Source organism: Lissotriton vulgaris, chromosome 5, assembly GCF_964263255.1.
Source record: "Lissotriton vulgaris chromosome 5, aLisVul1.2, whole genome shotgun sequence".
In the NCBI taxonomy this organism is placed as follows: Eukaryota; Metazoa; Chordata; class Amphibia; order Caudata; family Salamandridae; genus Lissotriton; species Lissotriton vulgaris.
Window position 1 is genome coordinate 521,714,962 of NC_141693.1, and position 26,972 is coordinate 521,741,933.

At 47.3% G+C, this 26,972-nt stretch overlaps 1 protein-coding gene across 1 annotated transcript in view; it reads right to left on the reverse strand.

The window, feature by feature from the left end:
• MINPP1 (multiple inositol-polyphosphate phosphatase 1) overlaps positions 1-11,701 on the reverse strand; it is a 169,212-nt gene extending 157,511 nt beyond the window's left edge. Inside the window, exon 1 of the mRNA XM_086921960.1 lies at positions 10,461-11,701. Within this exon, the coding sequence (XP_086778086.1) occupies positions 10,461-11,082 (622 nt within the window). The 5' untranslated portion in view covers positions 11,083-11,701. The remainder of the gene's footprint in view (positions 1-10,460) is intronic.
• Positions 11,702-26,972: the final 15,271 nt, after the last annotated feature.

Sequence of the window (26,972 nt, forward strand, 5' to 3'; positions counted from 1 at the left end):
CCTCGATATATTTTTTTATATATTTTGGTTGCACAGGCACTTGGGTTACACCACTGTACTGTTAGCATGACAAGATGCACTGTCCCCCTGTATGTTTACACAGGCATTGGGGTTTTTCAAACACTCCACCTTAAGATGGCCGCCACGTTTACCCAATTGACACTAGCAGCTTCCCACGACAACAATGCACCTCTTAGACGCATGCGCAGACATGATTGCCGGAGACCACACCCACTAGCAGAGTTCTCGACGCGGAAGTACGGACAGCTCTTAAACCCGGTTGTATCGGGAAACCGGCACCAGCTGTTCCGCGCTACCTTTGGAGCGCCACGCGTGTGGGTAGGTTTACGAGCCCTGGCTGCACGCACTAGAGGTAAGCATTGTGTCCGTGTATTAAGTGCCGGGTTTGTGTGGTATACAGGCTCTTTCCGCTTTTCGTTGGCGGTATTCGACAACCAATTTCAAAGGTCCACTTGAGTTATTGACATGGCTTCGCCAGACATTTTCATAGATCGGTGGGCTGTGTACGTGACCCCCCATTGATGTTGTAAGTCGGGCCACAGGGGAATGTCAGGGAGCTTGGCTAGCTGCCTCAGATCTCCTCGCCACCTCAAGGGGGCGTTATCAACAGGGCTCTTGTCTTGTGTTGAGCTGAGCTTGCCATGTTTCATGCCCTGATTGTCCGCTTGCTAACAATGCGGGGGTTTCACTGCACGCCAGCCAATCAGGAGATACTGGGGGCTTGTGTTGGCTCACTGCGATCTTGGAATCGGGGGCGAGTACAACTACGATCATGCTTAGACACCTGATACCAAGGCATCTTTACATCCACTACCTTCCGAGTGGCCCTCCTAATTTTATAAATCTAGCACCCGGTGCACGTGTATCTCTCTTTTCAGGTACTGTAGCTTATCGTGCTGCCCCACGGGAACAGATTGCGGGGCCCATTAGGGACACCCCTAGGGTAAGAATTAGCCCTTTCATTCCATATCCTGTGACGTCTTCATCCCATTTCTGTTCTTAAAACTGTTTTTGTGTACTGATTTGACCACTGGCATATACTGCAGAGATGCCCTCTGATTGTGTTTCCTTGTGTATGGGAACTTGTTTTGGAGAGTTATGGTGATCGATTGTTGATGAGATAACGCCACTGTAAATGTTTAGCTTATTTCCATACATTTCTTCTAGGTCACCACACTACTGCAGGACCTCCTGGCCTGCCCCCTTACTGACCCAGAGAGGTTGCATCTTTTATTTTTCTTTGTTGTTTTTCATCACTGCTTAGTACTGAGCACCTGAGGTCCTGAAAAATTGCCAGTTGGGCAAGAAACAGGTCGACCTGAACAGAGGGTTTGAGGTAGTCCGCTGTGCCCCTTACAGTCTCTATCTCCCCTCCCACTCTTTTAATCAAGGGAGTCAGCCACGTGAATAAAGGTCCTTGTGAACTGACCCACCTTTTTTAACCACCACTTCCTCACGACTACACCTTCACCTGACCCCTCACTCGCACTCAACCATTGGCTGGAACAAAAGAACTCCAACAAAGAGCGCCTGTTAAGCGCCGTCAAACATTGCAACGCCAGACTGACGAGGAGCAGGAGGCCAATGATGAAGCATAACATCTAGCGCACTGGGTGTGTGAGGCCTTCTAGTTCTAAAAAGGGAACAACCTGTTCCCTGCCTTTACTCTCCTCCTTTACACACATACACTTTCTTGTCTATCCCCCGGGGAACTTTGTACCTTTTTTTGTATCTCGTCCCTATTGTAAACAGAAACATACAGGCGATCTCCCTGGGGCAAAAAAACAATAGTTTTTATGTGATAAACTTCTACAACGTCACCCATCAAGAAGAGGGTTGTGGGATTACCGAGCTGAATAATTTTGTCGGAAAGCGATGTGGCCTTTTTAGAAATAATTTGATCATTGTAGGAGATTTTAATGTGCACCCATGTGGCAATCCTAAATCTAATGATATAGGGACACTGGGTTGCCCGCTGATTTCGGGGCTTCATTTTGAGCACTCTAAACAGGGTAATGTTCTTGATGATATGCTTAATAAGTTTGACTTGTTCTCCGCAATGAGTTATACTTCTCCGCTTAGTAAACAAGGGGAACCGACCTATAAAGGCAGAGGAGGTGGATCCTTTATAGATCATATATTGATCTCCAGAACTATTTTATCTCTTCTTCAGGGTTTTTTAATAGTACCAAGTGCATTCAGCGATCATAACCCGGTCTGTGTCACTATAGGTGGGAGCATCATGAAGAAAAAAGGGTTTAGTAAGAGGTACTAACACGCTGCAACCAATTGATGGTGGGCGGCGGTTAAAATGGAACCAAGTAATTCCGTCCCTTTTTCATGAAAAACTTAAAGAAGTTTGTGCGGCAGAAATCTCTTGTTGTCTCCACGACGAAACATCGGCCACTGGAATTCTTACAGCTTTTGAAGAGATTGCTTCCAAAGTGGGGGGTATGTTATCAGCCACAGGGAAACCCGGGGTGTTTAGTGATCCTAAATGGTTCTGTCCCCTTTGTTCTAAAGTCGCTAGAGATCTTAAGGCGGGACTGAAAGAAACACCTAGGGACAGAACCCAGATGGGTATTTCCGGAAAAATTATATAAAAAAGTGTTGGCCACCCGAAAAATGGAAATGAAAGAAGCAATCTGGAGGGAGCTCCTAGATCTACTGACCCTATCTAGCAGCTCCAGATTTTGGAGCATTATCAATCGATCGCCTATTTTAGTGGAAGGGGCCAATGAAGTGGGTACCAACATAACGGAGGACAAATGGGTGACCCACTTTGTCAATATTTTTAAAAGTATATCAATCCCGCCGTACTTGCCGGATATGCCATCGGGCAAGGATGTAGTTGTGTTCTCTGTTAACGAAATGGAGAAGGGTATTAACAACCTTACGAATAAGAAGGCCCCAGGCCCTGATGGTATTCGTCCGGACCTTTTTAAATCAAATTCCTCCTTCTGGGCCTCGATCTTGGCCGCAGTGGGTAACGCCGTGGCTAAAGAAGGATGCCCAACATCTTGGGGAATCTCAACAATTATGCCAGTATTTAAAAAGGGAGATCGCAATAGCACTGTGTACTATAGGCCAATCTCCCTGCTCGACTCCGTTGTAAAGGTTATAGGGGTAGTCATTTTGAAGAGATTGATTGCTTGGGTGGAGGAGAAGAAGAAGAAGATGATCATCTCAGATATCCACTACGGGTTCTGCCCAGGCCACTCGACCATGGCACAATGCCTATATCTCTACCTGGTCCTAGGAAAGTACACCATCGCTCACTCAGGAACCATCTATATGGCCTTCATGGATCTTTCGTCCGCTTTTGACTGTGTCAACCGGGGAAAGCTGTGGCAGTCCATGAGGGCCGTGGGAGTTGAGCCTAATTTGGTGGACTTTCTGATGGAACTGCACAGAGACACTAAGGCAAACATCAGATACACCATAGACCTCAAGGTTACTAGGAACTTTAACACTGAAAGGGGGTGCATCAGGGGTGTATATTGGCACCCTTCCTTTTCAATCTTTATATTAATGACCTAGAGGGATCACGTTAGAACTAGAAACTGGGGTTGACTACCCGTATGTGGGCCGGCGGGGCCTGCCAGTCTTGCTATATGCAGACGGCGCAGTCCTCCTGGCACCTACCCTGAAAGGGTTACAAACCCTACTAGATGCTTTCCATGGGTTTATGGCAAAAAGAGATCTGTCCATAAATAACTCGAAATCCTATGTGATGCAGGTAGGGCTGCGCCCAAAACGACAGTATCCTTTCATGGTGAATGGTGATAGAGTGCCATTATGCACGACCTTTTCGTATCTAGGCGTCCTTTTAGACGACCGGCCTAACTGGGTCGCTCTCCATAACAAGAAAAGGGGAGACGTCGCCAGGGGCTAACGCTGCGCTATTTGGCTTTGCAGCCAAAATGGGCAACCGCGAAGTGGCTGCAATGTTAAAAATGTATCGAGCCAGGAACATATCTATAGCCAGCTATGGGAGTGACCTATGGGGATATTCCGGACTTGAGAGTCTACAGATTGACGGAAAACATTTTTTTAAAACAGCTAATGAGTGTTGCAAAGGGGACTGCGAACATAATAGTACACGAAGAAACCGGTACGCCTTATTTAAGTGATATCTTGGCTTTGCGTCCCGTAACTTTCTAGCTACAATGTTGGCTTGATAAACACCTTGATCTCACACACAAACCTATTAAAGAGATAATGGGCCTAGATCACATGATGAACATTCCATGGATGAAATATTTAAAGATGTGTTTTAGCGAGCTGGGACGCTTGGACCTGTTTTTAACACCTGATTGTATTACCAAAGAAGACGTAGCACTTGTAAGACACTCTTTTACCCTACGTAAAATAATGGAAAGAGAGGAGAAAGAACTGTTGAAGCCAAGTGTTCGTAAATATATGATGTCTAAAACTTCATTAGACTTGGAACCATATTTATCTTGGCCGTTACCATCCTACGAGAGATTTTTACTAATCAGGTTTAGAATGGACCTCTTCCATCTCTTATTAGCTGTTCCGAGCGGATGTCATAAAGGGAAAGTGCTAGCCCCCTGTAGCTGCGACAACCTGTCTCCACAGGACCTGCTGCACTTTGTTTTTTTGTAAATTTTATGAAATGCCTAGGATCTTTTATTTAAAAACACTTTTAAAAAAGTTAAATTTTGCGCAAGTATGTCCCGCTCTCTATTACCTGCAACTGTTAAACCCTGAATGTATTCCTTTTGTGGACGGTTTTCTGAAATGTTCTCTAAAGTATAGAAAATGTCTGGAACTCTAAATGAATTGGTTAAAGTATTTCATGATTTTATTAACTTATACTATTTATTGGATCTCCTATGATGCCCTCCCCATCTCGTTAATATTGAAATTATATCATCACTACTGTTTTATAAATCAGGAACGTGTACATTTAATGTGTTTGTATATTGTGAATTTTAACCTGTGATTATAATGCATTTTGTAACTTGCAACTTTTATGGTTTCATATCAAGCAAACCGAAAAAAGTACATTGATTGATTGATCGAGACAGAGCAGTGTCAGGGAAATTTCACTGTGACCACCTCACTTAATATGAGCAAATTATATGTAACGAACCCAACAGAGCTTGCTACCGTTAGTTCTCTTTTGTGGGGCACGCATGGTTTCACCACATATCCCACACATCCTCATGATCCCCTTATCAGAACCCTGGTTAAAGGCATCTCATAAAGTAGGCACACAAAAAGGTATTTCCTTTGTGTATTTCTGACAACTAATTTCCAAATACAAGGGGGGAGCTAAAGATAACCTGGCTAAGTGTTACTTCCAATCTGCACAACTGTGACGTTGAAGCATTAAGTAGGGCACACTGACAGGTCAACGCAGGTGGTGTAGATTCCACAGGCAGGAGACGCCTTACCATATGGTTATTTCATGTGGAAAGAATGTGCTGGCGTTTCAAGGTTGCCACCTTTTCCGATACTTGTATCCCAGCTTAGGCCTTTCACAGTTTAAGATTTTATTAGGTGCGAAGGCATCATATACACACAGAGGCTGAGCTTATAAGAGCGAGAGTTAAGGGAGTCAAACGTTATATGTGTTACAAGACTCCATAACCACACAAAAGCCGGCTAATCCACAGGTTACAACCACACAGATACATTTTGATATCCAACAACAACACAGTACACAAAAGTATGATTAGTCATTGCAAGAATAACAGATAATAAGAGGTCATCGTGAGGAGACGCCTTTGGTATGGCAAGGGTGTTTCGGGTGTATCTGCACTGTTTATTTATATAAACATTACAGTGAATGAGGATGAGGTAAAATAATTGGAATGGGGACAACTGAAAATGTGCCAGAGTTGCTGGAATAAACCTTGATGAAGACTGCACACTGATGAACTGTTCATCAAGGTTCTAAAGACATCTGCTTCCAATGTCCCTCTCTGCATAGAAGTGAGGTGTATTCAAACGGACACCTCTACAATGTTTCCTTAACATTCCACCAATAAAGTGGCACAATTTACCTGAGGATAAGAATCTTGGCAAAGAAGTAAAATATGCAGTAATCAGGTCTGCAGATTCCGAGATCCCGTTATGCCTAATTATCAACATGTGGTAACTGTATTGACAATGTGTGTTATTTGCTCAAAATGACAGACATACTCCATTCATCATCATGAAATGATGCTAATAGTTTACGTGGTAAATACTCCATCCTTTGGTGTCAGTATTTGTGGATTGTGCCATTCGCGCTCAAAATAATGGACAACATATAAAAAGACCCTAAGCGGACTAATGGGACTCACATTAATACTTGCTTGGATTTTGATCTATTTACAATGGCTTGAGATTGTTGAAGGGCGCTCCTGACTGCTTATCATATAAGCATAATGTAAATAGCTATATATTCTGCATAACCAGTTTTCAGCCTGGTAGGTAAAATAATAAATGATTGTTTTGTATATTTTACCCTTTGGGAAGTTTGATTGCAGGCACTCAGTGCATAGTCTGTAAAACGCGTTATTTTCATCTACATGGTCATGTACAAAACTAGCTAAGTGTTGTCCAATATCAGACAATTCTCTGCCCAGTATTCTGCCGAACTCTCCTATCTTCTTTCAGAGAGAGAACAGGGCAACTTGCTGAATAAAGTGACCGTTTTGACGCTTTTCAGGAACGTTTTCATTAAGGTGGCAGGACTGTGGTAAGAGTACTGCCAGCAGTGGTAGATCATAGTTGGCTGGTTGACAGGGAGCTGTCCCTGCACTCTTTTTATTGATTTATTTTTTAAGAAAATTGCATTCATTTTCATTGCCATACAGAGTGTACAATACTGTATTAGGTGACAATATTCACATGAATAGGATGTTCTTACATAAACAGTATGTGGTGAAGGAGCAGCAAGTTCAATTCTTAAATGTGAGAGCAATAACAATTTCATCTTACAGATCACAGCAAAAGAACTCACCACATTGGATTAGGCCATCAAGCCTGCAAACTCTGACGCTGTAGCCTTCACAGTACTTCTTAATAAGTAGCATAGTAGACAATGCACGTTTCTCTATGTTTTATCCCCACACCTCCCAAGATAGTAGGCATATTCATGCATCCCAGTGAACAGAATCCAGTCCGTCAAAGGAAAACCCGTGGATCACAAGAGTGAGGGACCAGCAGGACAGCGAGCAATCCAATATGAAGGGTGAAAGACGAGAGATGTTTCCCGTCTAAGCTACCAGGGAGTCTTTGAATGTCAGGAGCTCGTGCAATAGACCATCCCATGAAGGTCTTACGCAGCCCCCTGACTTCTTCCCTCATCAGTGCCATTGCTGCAGCCTTGACCTACTTAATCATAGCTGCGCATCAGTGGCGAATGGTCGGGAGGGTGTGGGCCTTCCAATTCATCGTTATGGAATGCCGTGCTATGAGGAGGGCCAAGTCGAGAAATCTGTTAGTTTCCATATGTGCTTTTTTCCTTTTTAATGCACCCAACTGCACCCGGTTGGAAACCCCTTGTGGCCTATTAGCGTTCAGCGCGCGACACCGGGTGGAGAGTGGAGAAGACCCAAACAATTTTATTTATGCAAGCTTGCAGGGGTGAGGTAAGCCCTGTGAAAAACATGTTGCTGAATATACCGGAATTTGGCATTCTCTTCAGATAATGAAAGGCCTTTTCCCATTCTTTGGGTGGGAAATCACGGCCTATATCCCTTTACCAGCATTGACGCATCACATGTATAAGGTCTTGCGTGGTGTGGGCTAATGCCCAACCAGCTAGGTAATGAGCCTGCACCCAACTTGGGTAGTCCCCGCCACTTCTTTTTTAGGTCGCGCCTGAGCCAGCGCGTGCGCTGCCCTGCGAGGCATTTAGTGAGGGGGTTTTCAAAGTGCTACAATTGGCTTTTGCTGGCCTCAAACTTGCGTGCGCGCGCGCAGCCGCCATGTGGGTTTGTGTTATGGCTCATTAAGCCTTGTGTGCCTCTCTCCGCTTTGCTGCGCTTCAATTCCATCCCTCACCACAGATCTTGTTACCACTCCCGTGTTTTCTTTTTTTAATGCAGTTTGGCGCGTGCGCGCACACACAACTGTCTTCCTCATTAAGCAGAACACTTTTGCTTTCCCGTGTCACTTTCAGGGCCACGCCAACCCGCCCCCCCCCTCTCTTCCCGATTAAGCAGAACAATTTCACGTTCGCGGACGCGTCACTATCAGGGCGGCGCGGCCAATGCTTGTTGTGCATGTGAGGCTTACTGCTGCATCAGAGTTTATCAGTAAAACGCTTTCTCTTTCTGTGGAGTCTCAAGCAATGAGACTATATTATTTCGGAATTATGTCACGTGACCACGCAACACCTCCCCGTCACTTGATGGCATCAGCTGACTGCTCTGCTGGTTGTCTGTCATTCAGGAAGGCTCGTAGTGGCTGTGGTCCGTGGTCTACATTGTGGAAGGTGAACGAGAGGAGGGGTCAGGCGCACGCTTCAGGGCACTAGGTAAGTAAGGGAGTCTGCACTTATGCAGTGCTTGAAGTTTAGACATTGCCGGACTTCGAGTTTAGGAGGGGGGATGGGCTTCCCAGACACTGCAGTATTGCTGCAGATTTTTAGGCACTTTTTATCTTCTATTTTTATGTTAAAACAGTTTGATAAAACTTGATGTAACCTACGATAAACCACGATGGACATTGTACTTCTCGACCGGGCGTTTGTCCACGCATATAATAGAGAGGCCAGTATTCATTTCTTACCAAGCAGTGGCCAAGAAACTACCACCGTTATGCCAGCCTGGTTCTCGCCCTTAAAATACTTTGTACATCGCCCACCATTGTGCTGCGGACCCTAATCCGAAGTGGCGCCCTTAATTAATTCCTCTTCCGACTGTCAAGGTAGATTTTGGCTGATAGCTCTCATGGGTTATTAAGTTGTCGGATGTGTTGTGATTGTAGAATGTCGTAATAACTGCTACAACTACACCTAGTCCGATTGATCATTATAGGATGTTAATTCTCACGCAGTTATCTTTTTATTTGTATTCTGATAGATGTGTTTTTGCTGACCTCATCATACATCCAGTACTACGTGTGCCATAATGTAAAGAACACTGGCACTTGGCCTCGGGCTCTTCAGGTTTATGATTAAAATGTATATATTTTAAGGGACTTGTTTATATGATTAAACTGTATAGGATGAGATTCACTTAAGTGCTATGAATGAGGCATTAGCAGCATAATAACATGTGGTACACAAATGCCAGTGAGGTAACATTAGACTACCCCTGTCTTTATGCTTGTGTTGGAAGTTTTTAGGTGTAGTGTGAGATATATATATATATTTTTTTTTCTAAGCCATATCTGAAACTTTTCCAGTTCAGGGCACAACATCCAGGGCATTTCTGGACAAAGGAGGCTGTTTTTTTACACTGTGTCCAATTCTACACCAATCATAGAACACAGGTGTTTGGCTACGACCTACTGCACCTACTCAGAAAGATATTATTTGCTTGTATGATGGAAGACCTAGTGTAAAATATTACTCTTGCAGCTAGAGGAACCATACATTACTCTGATGTGTCTGATGCCAACAATGGAGGGTGAACGCCAGGCTCCAGAAAGTGGGTTAGAGTTAGTTTCCCCTATAATTGAACGAGAGTTCCGAAGTTTCCAAGGGAATAATCTGGCATTGTGGATTGTTTTAAATATATGCTTTCTTTGTCTGAAGATTTTAAAACAGATGGCATTAACAGTGTTATTAACTAGAACATTTTGTCTCCTGTGATAAGGGAGCCTTCAACATTTAACTCTCCCCCTGTCTGGCCCACAACAGAGAGAACTTTAGTGTAATGCTACTTTTGTGAGACATGTAATAATTGTAAGCACAAATTGCATTTATGTTAGCCAAAGTGAACTATACCTTAGCTACTGTCCAGCATGATGAACAGTATACCACTGCTATGGATGCAGGACATTTAATATGTTGTTGACTATTACTCCTATCTGTAGTGAAGAGCATAGTGATTCGCAGATAAGAATTATACATTAGGGCCACCTAGCAGTTTCATACAAATAGTCCTCAATTTTTCTTCTAAAAGCATTATGCTGTACCACAAAATGATTGCAAAAGTTTAGAACAAGCCTTAGCATAGCCAATAGGTCTCGTCTTTGGGACCTTATAAGTGTTTAGCCATGCAATGATATTGTGCTGCATAACTAAATACTTATAAGGTCCCCAAAACGAGACCTATTGGCTATGCAAATGCTTGTTTTGAACTTGTGCCCTGACTTTAGCAGTCAGTGCTAGTGCTTAGCAAACACTCAAAGTGAAACTCTTCTTTTTCCAGAGTAGCCTATCCAAAAGAGCAGTAGATGTACTCTAATAGGAATAGAACAGGTGCATAAACATATTTACAGGAGAACACGTCACGTGATCAGTGTACCTTGCAGATCCACCTCCGAGGCCCCTTGTTGGCCCTGGAACTTGAGTGACAAGCCCCGGATGAAAGCCTTGGCGCTGTCCACACACCGGTGCTTGGAGCTGGTGATGAACTGCATCTGGCGGCGCCGGAATCGGTCCTTAGTGAGGAGAGCGGGAAAGGATGCTGAAAGCCTGGCGGCCAGGAGTTCCATGTCCAGCTGCCCCTTCCTCACCAGCTGCCCGTCCATCCAGTCGTCGTACCACATATGCCATTCCCGCAGGTCCCGCACCAGGGCGGACTGGGAGCCGCCTCCGGTCCCGATCAGCCGGTGCACCTTTTTCATCTTCTGGATCTGCTTGCGGGTGGGGTAGCGCGTGCCGTGGCGGATGACGCCCACCATCTGGAGCGGGGTGCAACCGGCGGGCAGCGCCCCGTCGTGGCCCCGTGTCCACAGCGGGTTCGCCTGCAGCTCCGGGTTGACGTCCTCATAGCGGGTCTTGGTCCCGAAGTAAGGTGAGAGCAGAGAGGCCTCGCCGGTGGACGCCGCGCAGCCCCCGGGAGAGCAGATGCGGGCCACCGAGAGCAGGAGCAACAGCGCGGGGCGGAGGGTGCGCCGGCTCCATCCGCACAGGGCGGTCTGCATGCTGTCACCGGCCGGGGAGAGGACCCAGCACTGGACTCACCTCAGCCACTATGACAAATCCCAGGACTCAAGAGTAGGCGCGTGCACTCAGCCGAGACACCACCCCTCGCGTCATTGGCTAAGAAGCCCCGCCTCCGCCTCTTGTCATTGGCCCACAGGCTGCGGACACCATTGCATAAATGCACCACCATTTTTATGCATATTTACATTACACATTTTAGGCACGGGGACATTAAATGATTTGCCCAGAGTCACAGGATGTGGACCAGAGTCACAGGATGTGGACGCGTCCCCGGGCTCGAACTCTGGTCTCCAGCACCAAAGTCGGCAGTCTAGCAGACGGACTACATCTTACTTATCAAAGTACGAAGGAACTGCTTCCATCCTACTGAACATGAACTTGTGTAGTCCCTTTAGTAAACGAGGCTGAGTTTTGATTACTACACTTAGCTTACAATGAAATAGGATATAGCGTATTTGTCCGTGAACAGGAATAGTCTGGCGACTAGCTGGCTCACTGTATGTAAACTAGGATTTGAATACCTTGACATCTCCTGTTCCTGTTTTGCTGCGTTTACAGTAAAAGTCGGATTTTACCGTTTCAAGATGGCGGCTGTTCTATCTGGAATTGTGTTTTGTTTCCAGTTCACGAACTTGAGCAAATATCATGCGGGGCTGTCATCACTTCCTGTACTGCTTTTCAAAGCAGCGATGTTTTTCACTTTCGTTTTCGCTTTGCACGTTCACGACGAGAGTGGTGTTGCAACGTCGTGAAGAGGTCCTCTGAATTGAAGTTGTGTCTTGTCTAGTACATATTCTCATTGAGGGATGTGCGAGCAGAATTGTCAGAGCAGACGATGTCATTAAGGAAACGTTTTTTTTTTAAATTTCAGTATTCTATGGTCTCCATCTTAGTTGGCCGCTAATATTCTTAATGCCTATCTCCCCAATTCTCCCATGAAATGTAGCACATTTTTAGGTCTCGCCCAGGCAGCTCATGGGGCGTTCTCCTCGTGACATGCTTTTTAGGTCTCGCCTGAGCCAATGCGCTTGCGCATTGCTCCGGCGAGATTATAGTAAGGGAAAAAGAACAGTCTACTAAAACGGCTGATTAGACACAGTTCATGTGATCTATGCGCGTGCACAACGCCAGCCACGTCACACATCACCATTTGTCTGTGCCTCGCATCAGACTTCAAAGGCTGCCGCTCCCCCCCAATCAGACTTCAAAAGCTGCCGCTCCCCCGCCCCCTCATCAGACTTCAAAGGAATGTGCTCCCTCTCCTCCGCCCGCCACAGCAATGCCAAGAGCTTGTCTCTGCCTGCTCTCATGTGTGCTTGCATCTTCCTTCCTTGGCCCTGGGTGCTTTCCGTGTTCTCCCATTCAGTGCCTTCTCGACCCTGTACTTGATTGCTGTCCAAGCACCATCCGCCTGCTCTCCTGTGTGCTTGCATCCGCCTTCCTTGGCCCTGGGTGTTTTCCGTGTTCTCCCATTCAGTGCCTTCTCGACCCTGTACTTGATTGCTGTCCAAGCCCCATCCGCCTGCTCTCCCTTGTGCTTGCATCTTCCTTCCTTGGCCCTGGGTGTTTTCCGTGTTCTCCCATTCAGTGCCTCCTCGACCCCGTACTTGATTGCTGTCCAAGCCTCAGCCCTCGCTGCCTCTATCATTATACACTCTCCCTGTGTTTTTCCTGTTTCCCCTTGCTTTTTCCTAACTCCATCATTCTGTGCTTTGATAAACTGAACGCGCTTTGTAGCACTCAACCCTGCGTGTTCTTAGCTTCAGTCTCTGTGCTGCTGCACCACATCACTCGGACACCACCACATCACTCAGGGGCACCACCACATCACTCAGGGGCACCACCACATCACTGAGGGACACTACACATCACTCAGGGGCACCACCACATCACTCAGGAGCTCCACCACATCACTCAGAGACACAACCACATGTAAATGTAAATGTTGTAAAGCGCACAGCTGCCCACACCGCGGGCGTCCCGGCGCTGTATACCGCTGGGGAACCCGTCCTGGCTTTCCCTGTGAGATGGTCCCTTCTGGGCACCCCCAAGGTGAGACCAGGCATCCCCGGCGTTGAAGGGGCCGTTGTGAAGATTAAGCAAGCTATTGACCAGAGTTGCAGAGTGGAACCCAAGGTTAGAGTAGGTGCCGAGGCGAGAATTATCAGGCCCGCGGACATTTTGACCCAAGACCCTGCTGCGTTGGGCATCGAACCCTAGTCCCGGGCCGATCTCAGCTTCCGGGTCTGCCGCCTCTAACCATTGAGCCACACTTCTCCACTCAGGGACACCACCACATCACTCAGGAACACCACCACATCCCTCAGGGACACCACCACATCACTCGGGGACACCGCCACAACACTCAGGAACACCACAACATCACTCAGGGACACCACCACATCACTCAGGGACACCTCCACATCACTCAGGGACACCACCACATCACTCAGACACCACCACATCACTCAGGAACACCACCACATCACTCAGGGGCACCACCACATCACTCAGGGACACCACCATATCACTCAGGGACACCACCACATCACTCAGGAACACCACCACATCACTCAGGGGCACCACCACATCACTCAGTGGCACCACCACATCACTCAGGGGCACCACCACATCACTCAGGAACACCACCACATCACTCAGGGGCATCACTCAGGGACACCACTCAGGGACACCACCACATGATTGATTGATTGATTGATTTTAAACTTATATAGCGCGTACTGTCACCCCACGGGTATCCTGGCGTTTCAGACTGAAAACCGAACCACGATGGAATAGGTCGCAACTGGCAGAGCAGGAGAGCGGACTCAGACTAAGCCTTAGGAAAAAGTCAGGTCTTCAGGTTCATGCGAAACTCTAACAAGGCGCTAATCTGTCTAAGACTCTCGGGAAGTCCATTCCACAGTCGGGCGCCGGCCACACTAAATGCCCTTACTCCTAGCCTGGACAGTTTGAATCTAGGCACCGTGAGTAGCCCTGCACTGGAGGAGCGGAGCTGCCTTGTAGGTTGATACCAAGAGAACCTTTCCTGCCTAGGAACAGGGCTTAGTTCATGTATCGCTTTAAAGACCAAGCATAGGGATTTGAAACAAATACGTTCCATCACTGGCAACCAGTGCAGTTCTCTCAGAGCCAATGTAGTTGAGGAGCAGCGTTGCCAGCCAAGGGCTAGTTTAGCAGCTGCAGACTGGATTCTTTGGAGACCCTGTAGAATGTATACTGGGGCCCCCAAATACAAAGAATTACAGTAATCCAGCCTGCTGCCTACTATACTACTTACGACCAGTGGACGCGCCTCTTTAGGTAACAAGGGGAGTATTTTACGCAGCATGCGTATTAAAGCAAAACAGACACTGGCGGTCTTATTTGCCTGTGATTCCATCTGGAGATCATTGTCAATCAGCACCCCCAGATTACGTACCTTACTAGCCGGGGTCAATGGTTCCTCCTCTGAGGTAAGCCTGAATTCAGAAGGGAATTGTCTAAGTAGCCTACCAGAGGAACAGTACAGCACCTCATTCTTTCCAGCGTTGAATTGAAGGGAATTCCTTCTAAGCCAATCGGCTGTCTTCTGCATGCATTCCTGGAACAAGTCCAGAGATACTGCGTTATCACCTTCCAGAGAGAATGCCAGTTGTGTGTCGTCCACATAGTTGACTAAGCAGACTCCGGCAGACTTTATGATGGGGAGCAGGGGCTGCAGATAAATATTAAATAAGATGGGACTGATTGCGGAGCCCTGCGGCACCCCATGGATGACTGGTGATTTATTGGCAGTGAAAGAAGCTAGTGTTGCCACCTGGTGCCGTCCTGCTAGGTTAGATTGTAACCATTTGTTAAATTCAGTAAAATAAAGATGATGGGTCCTTGTTGTAATGTTCATGTAGAATATTTATTCTTGGGATTAGATAGTCAGGTACAGCATTCAAGTAGGAATGTAATATGGTAAGAAACCCCACCAGGAGCAGATAACTTCCTGCTCAGCCTCCAGGTAACTGATAAATCCCTTGAATAGCAACAGGTAGAATCATGGATGACATCACAGAGACATGACATAGACAAGCAGACACTAACACTAAGGAGGGACAAAGAGAGAGGAAGAGCATGATATAACACACCTCCCTCCTTTAATTGAAAAAAATGAATACGATGAAACAGAAGAAGGCAGAAGCAGAAAGGCAGGAGAAAGAAAGAACATAAATGCACCAGAAATAAACACCCTCTTCAACATGATGGAAATAAGAGTATCAAAGGGGAGCAGGTACAAAGGTTGTACAAGCACCGTAAGCTAACAAAAGAATGTAAGCTTAAATGAAATGAAAACTGAACATCTCAATACAAATGAGCAAAGGTACAGTATGGCTCAGTACCGTGGATAGAAAATGAAATATCAACTCCTCAAATTCGAATATTTTCTATTCCTCTAAAATAAAGCACAATAAAAATGAGCCCAACTCCTCAAAGTAAACACATGAACTCCTCTAAACATAGAGCACAGTAAAAGTGGTTCATGACAAAACGGCTCTTCACAGAAAATGCACAACTTCTCTATCAATAGAATAAAACTGCTCTAAAATAAAGCACAATAAAAATGACCTCAATTTCTCAAAGTAAATACATGAACTCCTCTAAACATAGAGCACAGTAAAAGTGGTTCATGACAAAACGGCTCTTCACAGAAAATGCACAACTTCTCTATCAATAGAATAAAACTGAGCCCATGCAGCTCCTCACAGTAAGTAACAGAAAATCACCAATAAAACTGAGCCCTGCGGCTCCTGACAGTAAATAGATGAACTCCTCTAACCATAGAGCACTATAAGTGGTTCATCTGAAATGACAATAAAATTGAGCCCCTATGGCTTCTAATAGCAAGCGCATGAACACCTCTAACAATAGAGCACTATAAAGTGGTTCATAACAGAAATAAACATCAAAATTGAGCATCACTCTAGCTCATCATCACTAAGAATGAAAACAAATTGGAGCACCTCAACATAGTTGAGCACATAAATGACCCCAATAAGCATAACGCCTACAAATCATCACCAAAATGAAAGCAAATGAGCACCTCAACAAAGGTTGAGCACAAACGTGGCTCCAGTAAAGTAGGCAATAATAGAATCAATTATTTCAAAATGCATCACTTGCAAATCCACACAGAAAAGAACATGTAACAGCATACATACATAACCTAGAAACAGAGTTCTAAGCATTGAGCATATAAATAGATATTTAGCACACCACAGTACTTAGAAGAAATGCACTCAAGGGTAAATTACAGCGCAAACTACACATTGCATAAATTAGGAAATATGCAAAATTGTTCACAACATCTTAAACATAACAAATCAAAATAATAAAAGTAGTCACCGTTGTCATTTGAATGAAGGGAGACACAAACAGCTCTGTAGAAATGTCCATGGGAAAATGTAAAGAAAATCAAACAGTACCTTGTTGGAGAACACAATTTTTTTTCAAGGGAAATAAATAAATAAATAATTCATGAAACAGCAAACACCGGTGAGCGATCTCTCACCCGGGTTACAGATCCAAACGTAGTGTAATGTCAGAAATTAATGGTGTGCAGATCAAGTTCCAATTCTCGAAGTCAGGCATGTAGACAGACTCCCAAATGGTGTAGAGCCAAGCGCTGGCATGTGAATTCCAGCACAGTTTGCAGAGTATGCTCAGGACGTGATTGGCAGAAATAGGCATCAGGTCGCAGCGTAGGCCACACGGCAAGCCAAATAACAAAGTAGAATAGCCGTCTCTTCACTCAAACTGCTAGTGCACAACCTCCAAGGTACCGAAACATGGAGTTCACACAGATTGATGCAGGCAGACTTTAATTTTAATTGCAGGTTGTAACGGTCCCAGTTAGTAGCGCTTTTGTAAACAGGAGACCTTTAAACAGCAGGTTGGCACAAGTTGCGCAGGCAATAAACTGAAGTCACAAAGTGAGCTGGCAATCTTTTAAACAGCAGATTTCAGAAATAGCACAGGCACACTTTCATTTAAACAGGAGTTTGCAGAAGTAGCACAGGCACACCAAGGACAGACAGCAGCAGCAACGTTACTCACGTAAAACGCTGACTCACTAGATGAAAACAGGGAGTCCTTTAAGTTTGCTCTAGTGCCAGATGATATAGTAGTAGTATTACTTCAGCAAAGGTTATTCCAATGCTCTGGGTTGAGACTGTCCGTTGGAACCAGACACCGGTGGGGCACCCAGACGCAGGAAAGTAATTTTAAACGTTTCTCTTCTTGTCTTTGGTTGCAATGATGATCTCTTTAAATTCACTGAAGTTCCTTTTCTTTTAAATGGGTCCTTTTTTACCTCGTCGCCAGTGTTACATTCAGTAAAATAAAGATGATGGGTCCTTGTTGTAATGTTCATGTAGAATATTTATTCTTGGGATTAGATAGTCAGGTACAGCATTCAAGTAGGAATGTAATATGGTAAGAAACCCCACCAGGAGCAGATAACTTCCTGCTCAGCCTCCAGGTAACTGATAAATCCCTTGAATAGCAACAGGTAGAATCATGGATGACATCACAGAGACATGACATAGACAAGCAGACACTAACACTAAGGAGGGACAAAGAGAGAGGAAGAGCATGATATAACACCATTGCAGTGCCCGCCCCTTCACTCCTACCTTCTGTAGTCTCCCCAGTAGGATGAGATGGTTCACCGTATCGAATGGGGCCGACATATCGAGAAGCACTAACACAGTCACATTCCCGTTGTCGGCACGCATCCGTAGGTTATCCAACATTGTGACCAGGGCAGTCTCCGTCCCATGGCCAGGGCGGAAGCCAAACTGATCCTTGTCAAGCAAGGAGTTCGCCTCCAGTTCCCTACTGACTGCTTTTTCTAAGATTTTCACTGGGTAGGGTAGGAGGGAAATAGGCCTAAAATTAGCCGGTACTGAACTATCCAGGGAAGGCTTTTTAATCAATGGAGTCACCACCTCCAATTGCCATTCCTCTGGGACCACTCCTTCCTCCAGGTACTGATTACATATCTGCCTTAACCAAAGAAGAGTGTCTCAGCCAGATGACTTCCAAATTCTGGAGGGAAAGGGATCATTTGGGGAGCCTGAGGAGACACTCTCCACCAGACTGTCAAATGCGCCTTTAGAAAGGGTTAGGAAGTTACTCAGAGATGCCAGTTGTTGTTGATCTTTGGCTCCCAGCAGTCCTGGATTAAGTTGTTCAGCCTTGGGGTTAACAGTAAGGCTATCCATGATCTTAGCGATCTTATCCTGAAAATGTGTGGCGATTTCATCGCACAGTTTTTTAGATGCTGCCACTTTGTTGTCCATACATTTAGGGGCAGACAGTGCCTTAGTAATTTCAAAGAGCACCTTTGTCCCGTTTGATGCGTGAGCAATTGAACTGGCATAAAAATCTGCCTTGGCCTTGAAGATGCTTTCTTTATAGTGCAGCTGTCTCTGTCTTAGTTCCATTTTTTCTTCCTCCCCGTACCCCTTTCTCCATTTCCTGTCCGCCTTCTTGCGGAGCAGACGGAGCTGATTCAGCTCCTCATTGAACCAAGGCGCCGTGGCCTTCCTCCTATTTTTTATCCTCTTCATGGGGATTGCCTGGTCTAAGATAGCAGTACGTGGTCTCTGGAACAAATACTGGGGTTCAAGTCTGACCGAGTTTTGCCCATTCCCTACCTATCCTATAGGTCCTTTGCTTGTCTTCACTGTCCCTCGAGTGCACCATCCTGATACTGAACATGACTAAATAGTGATCTGACCAGCTCTGTGGCATTATATTTAGTACCCTTGTTGTGGCTGATTAGAGAATAGCAAACCGAGGACATGCCCCCCTTTATGAGTCGAACTTTCCACCATCTGGGTAAGATCCAAATTTGTACAGGTGTGTCTTAAATCTCGCAGATGGCCATTAGCCTTCCCATCTTCCCAGAGGTTGAAATCTCCAAGAATAACCATTCACTCAGGGACACCACCACATCACTCAGGGACACCACCACATCACTCAGGGACACCACCACATCACTCAGGGGCACCGCCACATCCCTCAGGAACGCCACCACATCACTCAGGGGCATCATTCAGCGACACCACCACATCACTCAGGGACACCACCACATTTCTCAGGGACACTACCACATCACTCGGGGACACCATGACATCACTCGGGGACACCACCACATCACTCAGCCCAACCACATCATCACTCAACACCACAACAGCACTGTCCTTGCTTGCTACCAATAAGCATTGCCATAGCCAATAGGACTCGCATTAGGAAAGTGTAAGCTATTGGCTTTGTGAATAACAATGCTATTAAATTATATATTTTCAAAGCCAACACATATTAAAAACATTTGTCATTTACAATACCAATAGCTCACATTTTCCTAATGCGAGACCTATTGCATTGCAAATGCTTGTTCTAAAATATGGGCTTTAAACACCCTCCAACGTTTCAATTGGCTACTCTTACTGTCCTTTGTAAATGCTGGCTTTTGATTAGTGAATAGGCTTAGTAGTCCCTGATTTTGGATTTTTGGATTCTCCCATGAGGACTGTCCCGTGTCCCTGTTACATGAGCACTTACTCTTCAGGGTAATTATACTTTGAAAGCACTCTATTTTTGTTGACCTGTGTCTGCCTGTGTTAAGTGTTCTATTTACTTCATGCACGCTTCATGAAATGCTTGCAGCATCCCCTTCATTTGCTGTGCTGTTAGCCCTTCTTCCCCCCACACCTCCCAGAACACATCGTATTTGTTTGTTTTAATTTTTGCAGTGTTATATAGCGCAAACTGGACCAGAAGGTATCAGAGCGCTTTACATGACCACCAGTTGCATTACAGACGGACACATTCAATTTTCAGGTAGGGGAGATTAAGTGATGTGCACAGAATCACAGGATGCTTGAGCTGACACCGACACTCGAACCTGGTTCCCCAGCTTCAAGGTCGGCCTCTATGGCAGTTATACCACATCCGACCGCTGCTCCCTCCTCTCCTATTCCTTCCTCTTTCCTCCTCCTCACGTGGTCACTTCTTCTAGGCACGCCTGCTCATGCCCCTTGGTTCAGCCCCCCATTCCCCAGGGGGAGGGGGACAGTGGCTGGACCGGGAGTCTCAGTGTAGGCCTTCCCCGGGAAGCAGAGCCCGGGCACCAATAAGGATTGGCTGGAGATAAGGAAGGAGAAAGAGCGGGCCCACCAGAGAATGGGCTGGGCCAGCTCAGCTGTAAATCTAGGGTAAGGAATGTGGGAGGGGTTAGGGGTATTTAAAGGTGGGCACCATGCACAAGGCCCTCTTTCTCCGGGGAATTGTGTCAGGAGAAGAGGTGCGGCGTCGACAAAGTGCGAGGTGAGGTGGGGGTAGGGGTGGGCTTGGGGGGTTGTAATATTGGGAGTGTAGGAGAGAATGGGTGGGAGAAGGGCACTTGGCAGCAGGGGGGGGCTGGGTGCCGGTGGCTGGGAGTGCGGAGAGCGAGGCGCAAGAAGAGGGGGTAGATGGTGCAATGCAAGTAAATGTTAAGAGTGGGCGGGGGGCAGGCCTGGCTATTCTGGGGGTTGGTTTCTGGGTGGGCAAATGCAAGGCTCTTTGCGGCTGGAATGGGGTGCTGTCCGAGGGGCTCGTGCCGCGCGCTGGCAAGGACATCGCAGAGTTTCCAAGTAATGGTGACAAAGGCATCGCGCACAGAGATGGTCGAATAGGCGTCTTGCGGGACAGTGGCGTGCGTCGGAATTGGGCAGGGTTGCCATGGTGCTCAGGCAACAATAATAACTGCAGAGGGGGTGAGGCCGAGCGCATGGGAGTAGGTGTGAAGTCTGGGAGAGGCGGGCCTCGGGACTGGTGCGCAGGGAGTGGCGCTCGGGAAAGGCTGCCTGCTTGTAAAGTGTTGGGGGGCGCAGAGGAGGTTCGTGGATGCGTGGTTGGGGTCGGGAGCACGAGGGTGGTTTGGCAGGACAGTGGGGAGGGGTGATCAGTGGAGGGGCGGGGGAGGGCTTGTGGGCAGAACTGCCGACACGGGGTAAGAGCGCGGGGTGCCACGCAGACAGTGGCCCTCAACAATAAGGGGAAGAGAGTAAATAACGGTGGACGAAAGTCATGGGGGGAGGGTCTACGTCTAAACGTTAAACGCGGTTTCAAGGGATCGGGATGGGTATGGAAGAGCTGCCGGCAGAGGTTTTGGTTGCGGTTACACGGAGAGGTAACGTCATTCGAGTAAGAGGGCGATGTCAACTCTTAAATATATAATAACCGGAAGGTAGATAAGGAAGGTGCGGAGTGACTATGGGATGCGCAGAACGTACATGCAAGGATAGCGAAAAAGAGCGCCAAGCGGGTAGCCATTGAGGAGGCATAATGGGGGTCGGATTGCAGGGTAAAGGAGGGATGAATGGGGTTGGGGGGAGTGGACCGTGCAGGAGAAAGAATGTAGGGAGATAGGGTTATGGGCGCGGGCGAGAGACGTACAGTTAGGTGCCATTCGGAGAGTGGGCCTCCGATGCAAAGGAAGCAGAATTAAGAAGAGCTATACATGTATAGCATCAGAATATCGTTTGATTGTCACTCGTGGCGAATAGGCACTAAAGGTATACTGCAGGAATTAGGCATAGATTGTGTAACACAGAACTTGGTGGCCTTTGGGGGGTCCTAGCAGAGTGAACGAGAAAAAGTTTCACTTTGCCATGAAGGGATAACAATAAGTTGAACTATGGATGCTTAGAATGTCAGGCGCTGTCCAGGTGAAATTCAGGTGGTTTTGGGCTGGGGGGTTGGGGGAGGGGGTGCATGGTGCAAAAGGAACAGGGGGCGGGGGGCGGTAGGGGCGCCACAAGGTAGGGGGCGGGACGGGGCACCAACGCAGGCAGCCAGGGAAGACACAGCGTAGGGGGTTAGTGACAGGAGGGAGGGAATCAGCAAAGGAAAGGAATTTGTAAGATGAGGAGAGAAGGGAGGGCCGCCGATGGTAAGGGCGGGCGAATTGGGGGGGGGGCGGAGCCTTCTCCACCAGGCATGGCAGGGAGCGGCAGATAAGGGGGGTGGGGGAGGAGCGGGATGAAGGGTGCAGGGAGCTTGGAGAAGTGCCGGCAAGGAGTTGGGGACCCTCCTCCCCCCTGTGGTAGTCGAATCAGGAGGCAAGGGTCAGCTCAACAGGGATACGTATGGCTACAGAACAAGTAGAGAGAGTGAAGGTCCCAGTCCTGGCATCGGCGGGGAAGAGCGCGATGAGCGAAAGTTAAACTCCGAAGCATTGTTTCCAAGGAGCGTGAGTGGGGGGGCATTTAGGATAATGGCACGAGCAATGTGCCCACGGGGGCGGGGGGACACAGATCGGCAGTTAAAGTGAGCACAATAGCGGATAGAGAAGGGAGGGAAGCATGGCACACCGCTGGTGGCCACAACGCTTCATTGCTCTACTAGGGTCTCGTTCCGCACACAAGCGAGGACTGGGGCCCAGACTGTAATGTCTAAGGGATCACTTTAGAGTTAGCAGTATAGGAAAGGTAGGTACGGAGAGCGTGTGCACCCTGTGTGTAACGTGGATGTGCTGGTGAAATACAACGTAACTTTGTGCAAATTTAACGAAAATCCTTCCGAATTAATAAACTAAGACCGTTCACTATATATATACCCTTCACATGTCGGATGGTGTCCAACGCGTGCTGCTGGACACAACTGATACGCTGGCTGCCGTTAGTATTTCGTGTTTACTTTTGGATACATTTTGCAGTAGATCCTCAGTAACATTTGTTATTGTGTTTTAAGAATTAATGTTTTGGGTTTGAATGCTCTTTGTAGCATTAAGTATGGTTCATGCATTTTAATTTAAAAAATTGTATTCACCATGGGATCCAAAAGTTAATAATGGGGTTATGTTATCTAGTTATATAAATGCCAAACTTCATCCGATGTTACATTTTATGTTTCTGGGCTGTGATGTTAGTAAAGGTAATTCAGTCACTGGGGGTCACCAACGTCAGCGAGTCCCTGTCTGTGAAACACACTCAGACCCCAGGGGGCCCCAGGTGCTGGTCTTAAAGTTCAGGGGCTGGTCCTTGTAATAGGATGTGTTTAAACACCAGGAGGTGACAAGAGGGATGTCCCCTCTGACCCATCAGAGATCTTATATGCTGTGGGTGTAACAAATATGATAATAGGAGGAGACTGGGTTGAAATGCTGAGCCATTTCCATTCCTTTGCCCCTACTGTGTAATTTACCTTGATCGGAATTTCTATAATATCAATATGGTCAAGCATGAAGAGCAGAGTCCGCGGTGGTTAGAATTCAAGGGTCTTTATTCAGTAACTCGAGTTAAGGGAGAGCTCCGTCACCTAAGGAGGCTCGGGAATAGTCTCTGCTTTAATCAAAGAAAACATGGTATTTATACACCTTAGACATAGAAAAGAAGAAGGAGCTTCCCTTGAGCAAAACTCGGATAGCTGTGTTGTAATCATTCAGAAGTCAGTAAAACTCGGATAGCCGTGTCGTAATCTTACAGAAGTCATGGCAGCATAACTGTGTCAAAATCATACAGAAGTCATGACAGGAAGAAGCGTGACTGTGTCTTTAATCATGAGGAAGTCACGGCAGAAGCAGAGCATTGAGAAATAACCCTAGGCTGGTTCCTTAGATAAGAGAGAGAGAAAGAGAGAAAAGAGAACTGGTCGTTGACAGGATGTCTGGTGTCGTATCTTTAGCAAACAGGCCCTGGTTTCTCGGAATTGGTCGTTGTGTCTTGGCAAACAGGGGCTTATATCTCGGAATCGGCCTGACCATAAGAAGGTGTGGTTGCAACGGGGCTCGTTTCTTGGAATCGGCTCGGACATAAGAATACGTGGTTGCAATTAGAGGAAGTAGCACGTTGAGTGCGACCTTACGTTTATGTGCCCGTGTTTTCTAGTCTCCATCATGGTGGGTTCGGGACGAAAAAGAGAGGGTGTGGGAGCCGGGCCGGCGGCCAAGATGGCCGCACTGAGTCCCGGCTCCGCCGACCTTCTCTCCTCACCGCCTGATCTGCTGCATTGTCCCGTGAGAGCGCGGTGCTTCCTTGCGTCGGAGCGGGCGCCGAGGCGAGGCGTTCGACTCCGGCGAAATTTCCGACTCCGGGGACGGAGATCCGCTCACCAGCGCAGAGCGGCCTGCCCGATGCCGACGACCGGGACCTCGCGTCTCGCTGCACCCGGCCACCAGCACAACAACAGCGGACATATCGACGCGTGAAGCGCCGGCCCCCGCTGGGGAGCCTGAGAAGACCCTCGATGCCGCCTACGCTTTTTCAGGTGATATGGACGCTTCTCCTGGGCGGCTTGCTTCTCCCCCCCCCCCACCCTCCTTTCCCCCCCAGCAATTCTCGTCGACTGCCGGACTCCGAGCACTGCTCTTTGTTCATCTGGAGCCAGTTGCATGTCTGCGACTTGCATTGCCGTTATGTCTCCAGCTCATTGGCGCTGGGGTGAGCACGATATCAATGTGTCTTACTGGGCTTGGGGGGCCCGCAAACAACATTCAGTGGCGGGGGGGGGAGAGCGCCCTGCTTTGCCCATTGGTGACTCATAGACAATTCGCCATTTTGAAGTGGAAGAGTCTGAAGACCTCTAATTTTGCCTATACCGCGCTGTGGCGCTGCTCGATGGCACAGTAGCGATCCTGAGGACTACACTATGGGAGGGCGGCTGGATGTGCTGGAGACCGTGAAATGGTGACCGACTTTCCCTAGGGCGTCGTGGCCCCACAGTCTGGTCCCGATTGTCATTACGCCAATGCTCTATTGTGTCCGGCTCCTGCTTTTCTCGTCACTTCCACTGTGGTGATGGCTAATCCTATCGCGGCGGAGCTGGGACTCAATGCGAAGGAGACTAATTGAAGGCGACACGGCGCACATGCTCCCTGGGACGGCTTGCTGAAGGCTAATGGTGGATTGGATACAGGACAGAGTACTTTGTGGATCAAGATCGGAGGTGGCTGAGTGCTTATTCAAGTGACTCTGGGGAGGTTTGATTGCTCCTGAACTTCCATGACTCTTCCCTTTGGGACTTTGGCCCTGGTCCGGCATTTTGGGGCGGGTGGGACCTGCATCATTGATCCTGATTACCTGTTTGAGTCGTATGTGCTTAGAGCGCCATTTCTGCGGCGGCGGGGTGCACTATGCCCCCCGCGGGACTTGGACTGCGTAGCGATTTATCTATTCTGTTTACGTGGGCGCTCTCAATATTGTATGATAGCTCTCTGATTGTTTTTAGGGTGGGTGAAAGGGGGGGGGAGGTTGAGGTTCCCGCACTGGGATTCTCCCCCACGTTTCCTTCCCTATCGTGGGCTTTCTGGTTATTGCCTTCCTTTCTTTCTTTCTCCTTATTTCTATTGTCCTCTTGTCTATATTTCGGGTTCATATTGGGCGACAGGCACGCTGCTGGGGGGTAGGCCATGGCCACACGCAGGGGTGCAGGGTGGGGGGATGGGGGAGGGGTTTTGCAGTCTTCTTTTTGGTTTCTTTTTCCTTTGTTTCTATGGCCTTCTTATTCTTTGTTCCCTGCTAACTCTATTCTTCCTTCTTCGGGTTACTGTGGTGGTAGTTCGCAGTACACTTGTCCTATCTCGATTATTAAGGAAGTTTTTGACTGCTTTGTTACGGCGATCGAGAGCTAGTTGAAAAAGAGAGGGTGTATAATGGGACATACATAACGAAAAATTCATTTTCCACATTCCCTCCTTGTCCCATAATATACCCTTTTAACATTGTTTTTCTTAATCTACTTCTATGTTCATTAGGTTGTCTACTTGTTCCTGTAACATGATCTCTTCCTTCCTTTTCTTTCTAGTTTGGGGTCTGGGAATGCAAGTAGTGATACAGAAACTACAGAGTGCTGGGCCACATTGAAACAGGTGAAGAGAATGGCTAGAGCGAGACCTACAACAGTAAGTGCCTTCCATCCCCATGAGGACAGGAGGCCCCCTAGCCATCCCGCCAGGGACCAGGCGTCAGTGTCTGCATCTAGTTTTCTGGAAAGTACATGAAGGCGGGAAATAGCAGAATACACCAGTGGTCTCGTATATGGCTCCCTGAACTACACAAGTTAGTTGTCTTATGTGGCGGCTGTTGATCATAGGCCCCCAGAAAGGGATGATTCCTTTAAAGAAATCGCCAGCCTCTTGGTCCGCTGTATCTTCAGCATCTATGACCCCCCTTCGCCGTCTGTTGATTACGGTCGGAGGATCACTTAGATGGTAATCTGCCGGGGTGGTGTAGGTAGGGGGAAGGAGAAATGCAAGGTAGCACTTCCTGGACCAGCCTTGAGGTAGCCAAGTACGTGCGTGAGGTCCACAGATAAAATAGGTGTTGGGGGCAGTGGCCATCGTTGGGAAATTTTGGTCAGGTAGGGTGTATGTCTTATTACACTCGCTGTCTCCCATTTTCTGACCCTTGCCCTTTCCTCTTACACAAAATAGGCCCTTATGGGGCACAGCCCATCCTCCCTGATCTGTCTGTCTTCTTTGGACGGAAAATGTTTCCCTAAAGGAGGTAGTGTCATTAAAAAGGGAGTAACTGGTATTCTCATTATTATCTGCTCGTCCCCACGTCGCGGTGAAATTTACCATCTTTTCAACGGCTCGTACTGTCTTGGTTTTTATCTCGTTCCAGGTACTAGTGTTCTTGGCCTTGGTTTTAGGAATGTTTCTAACAGAGGCGGAGAATATTGTGGAGAATGCGTAGGTAGATCCAGCATAGCTGAAAGGGAGAGGAATAAAAGGCATTCCTCCGTGTACGGAATGTGGCATTAAACCACAGACCCAACAGTTGGTTTTGTTAATAACCATTTGATGTTGGTGGAGTGTGGAGATGAA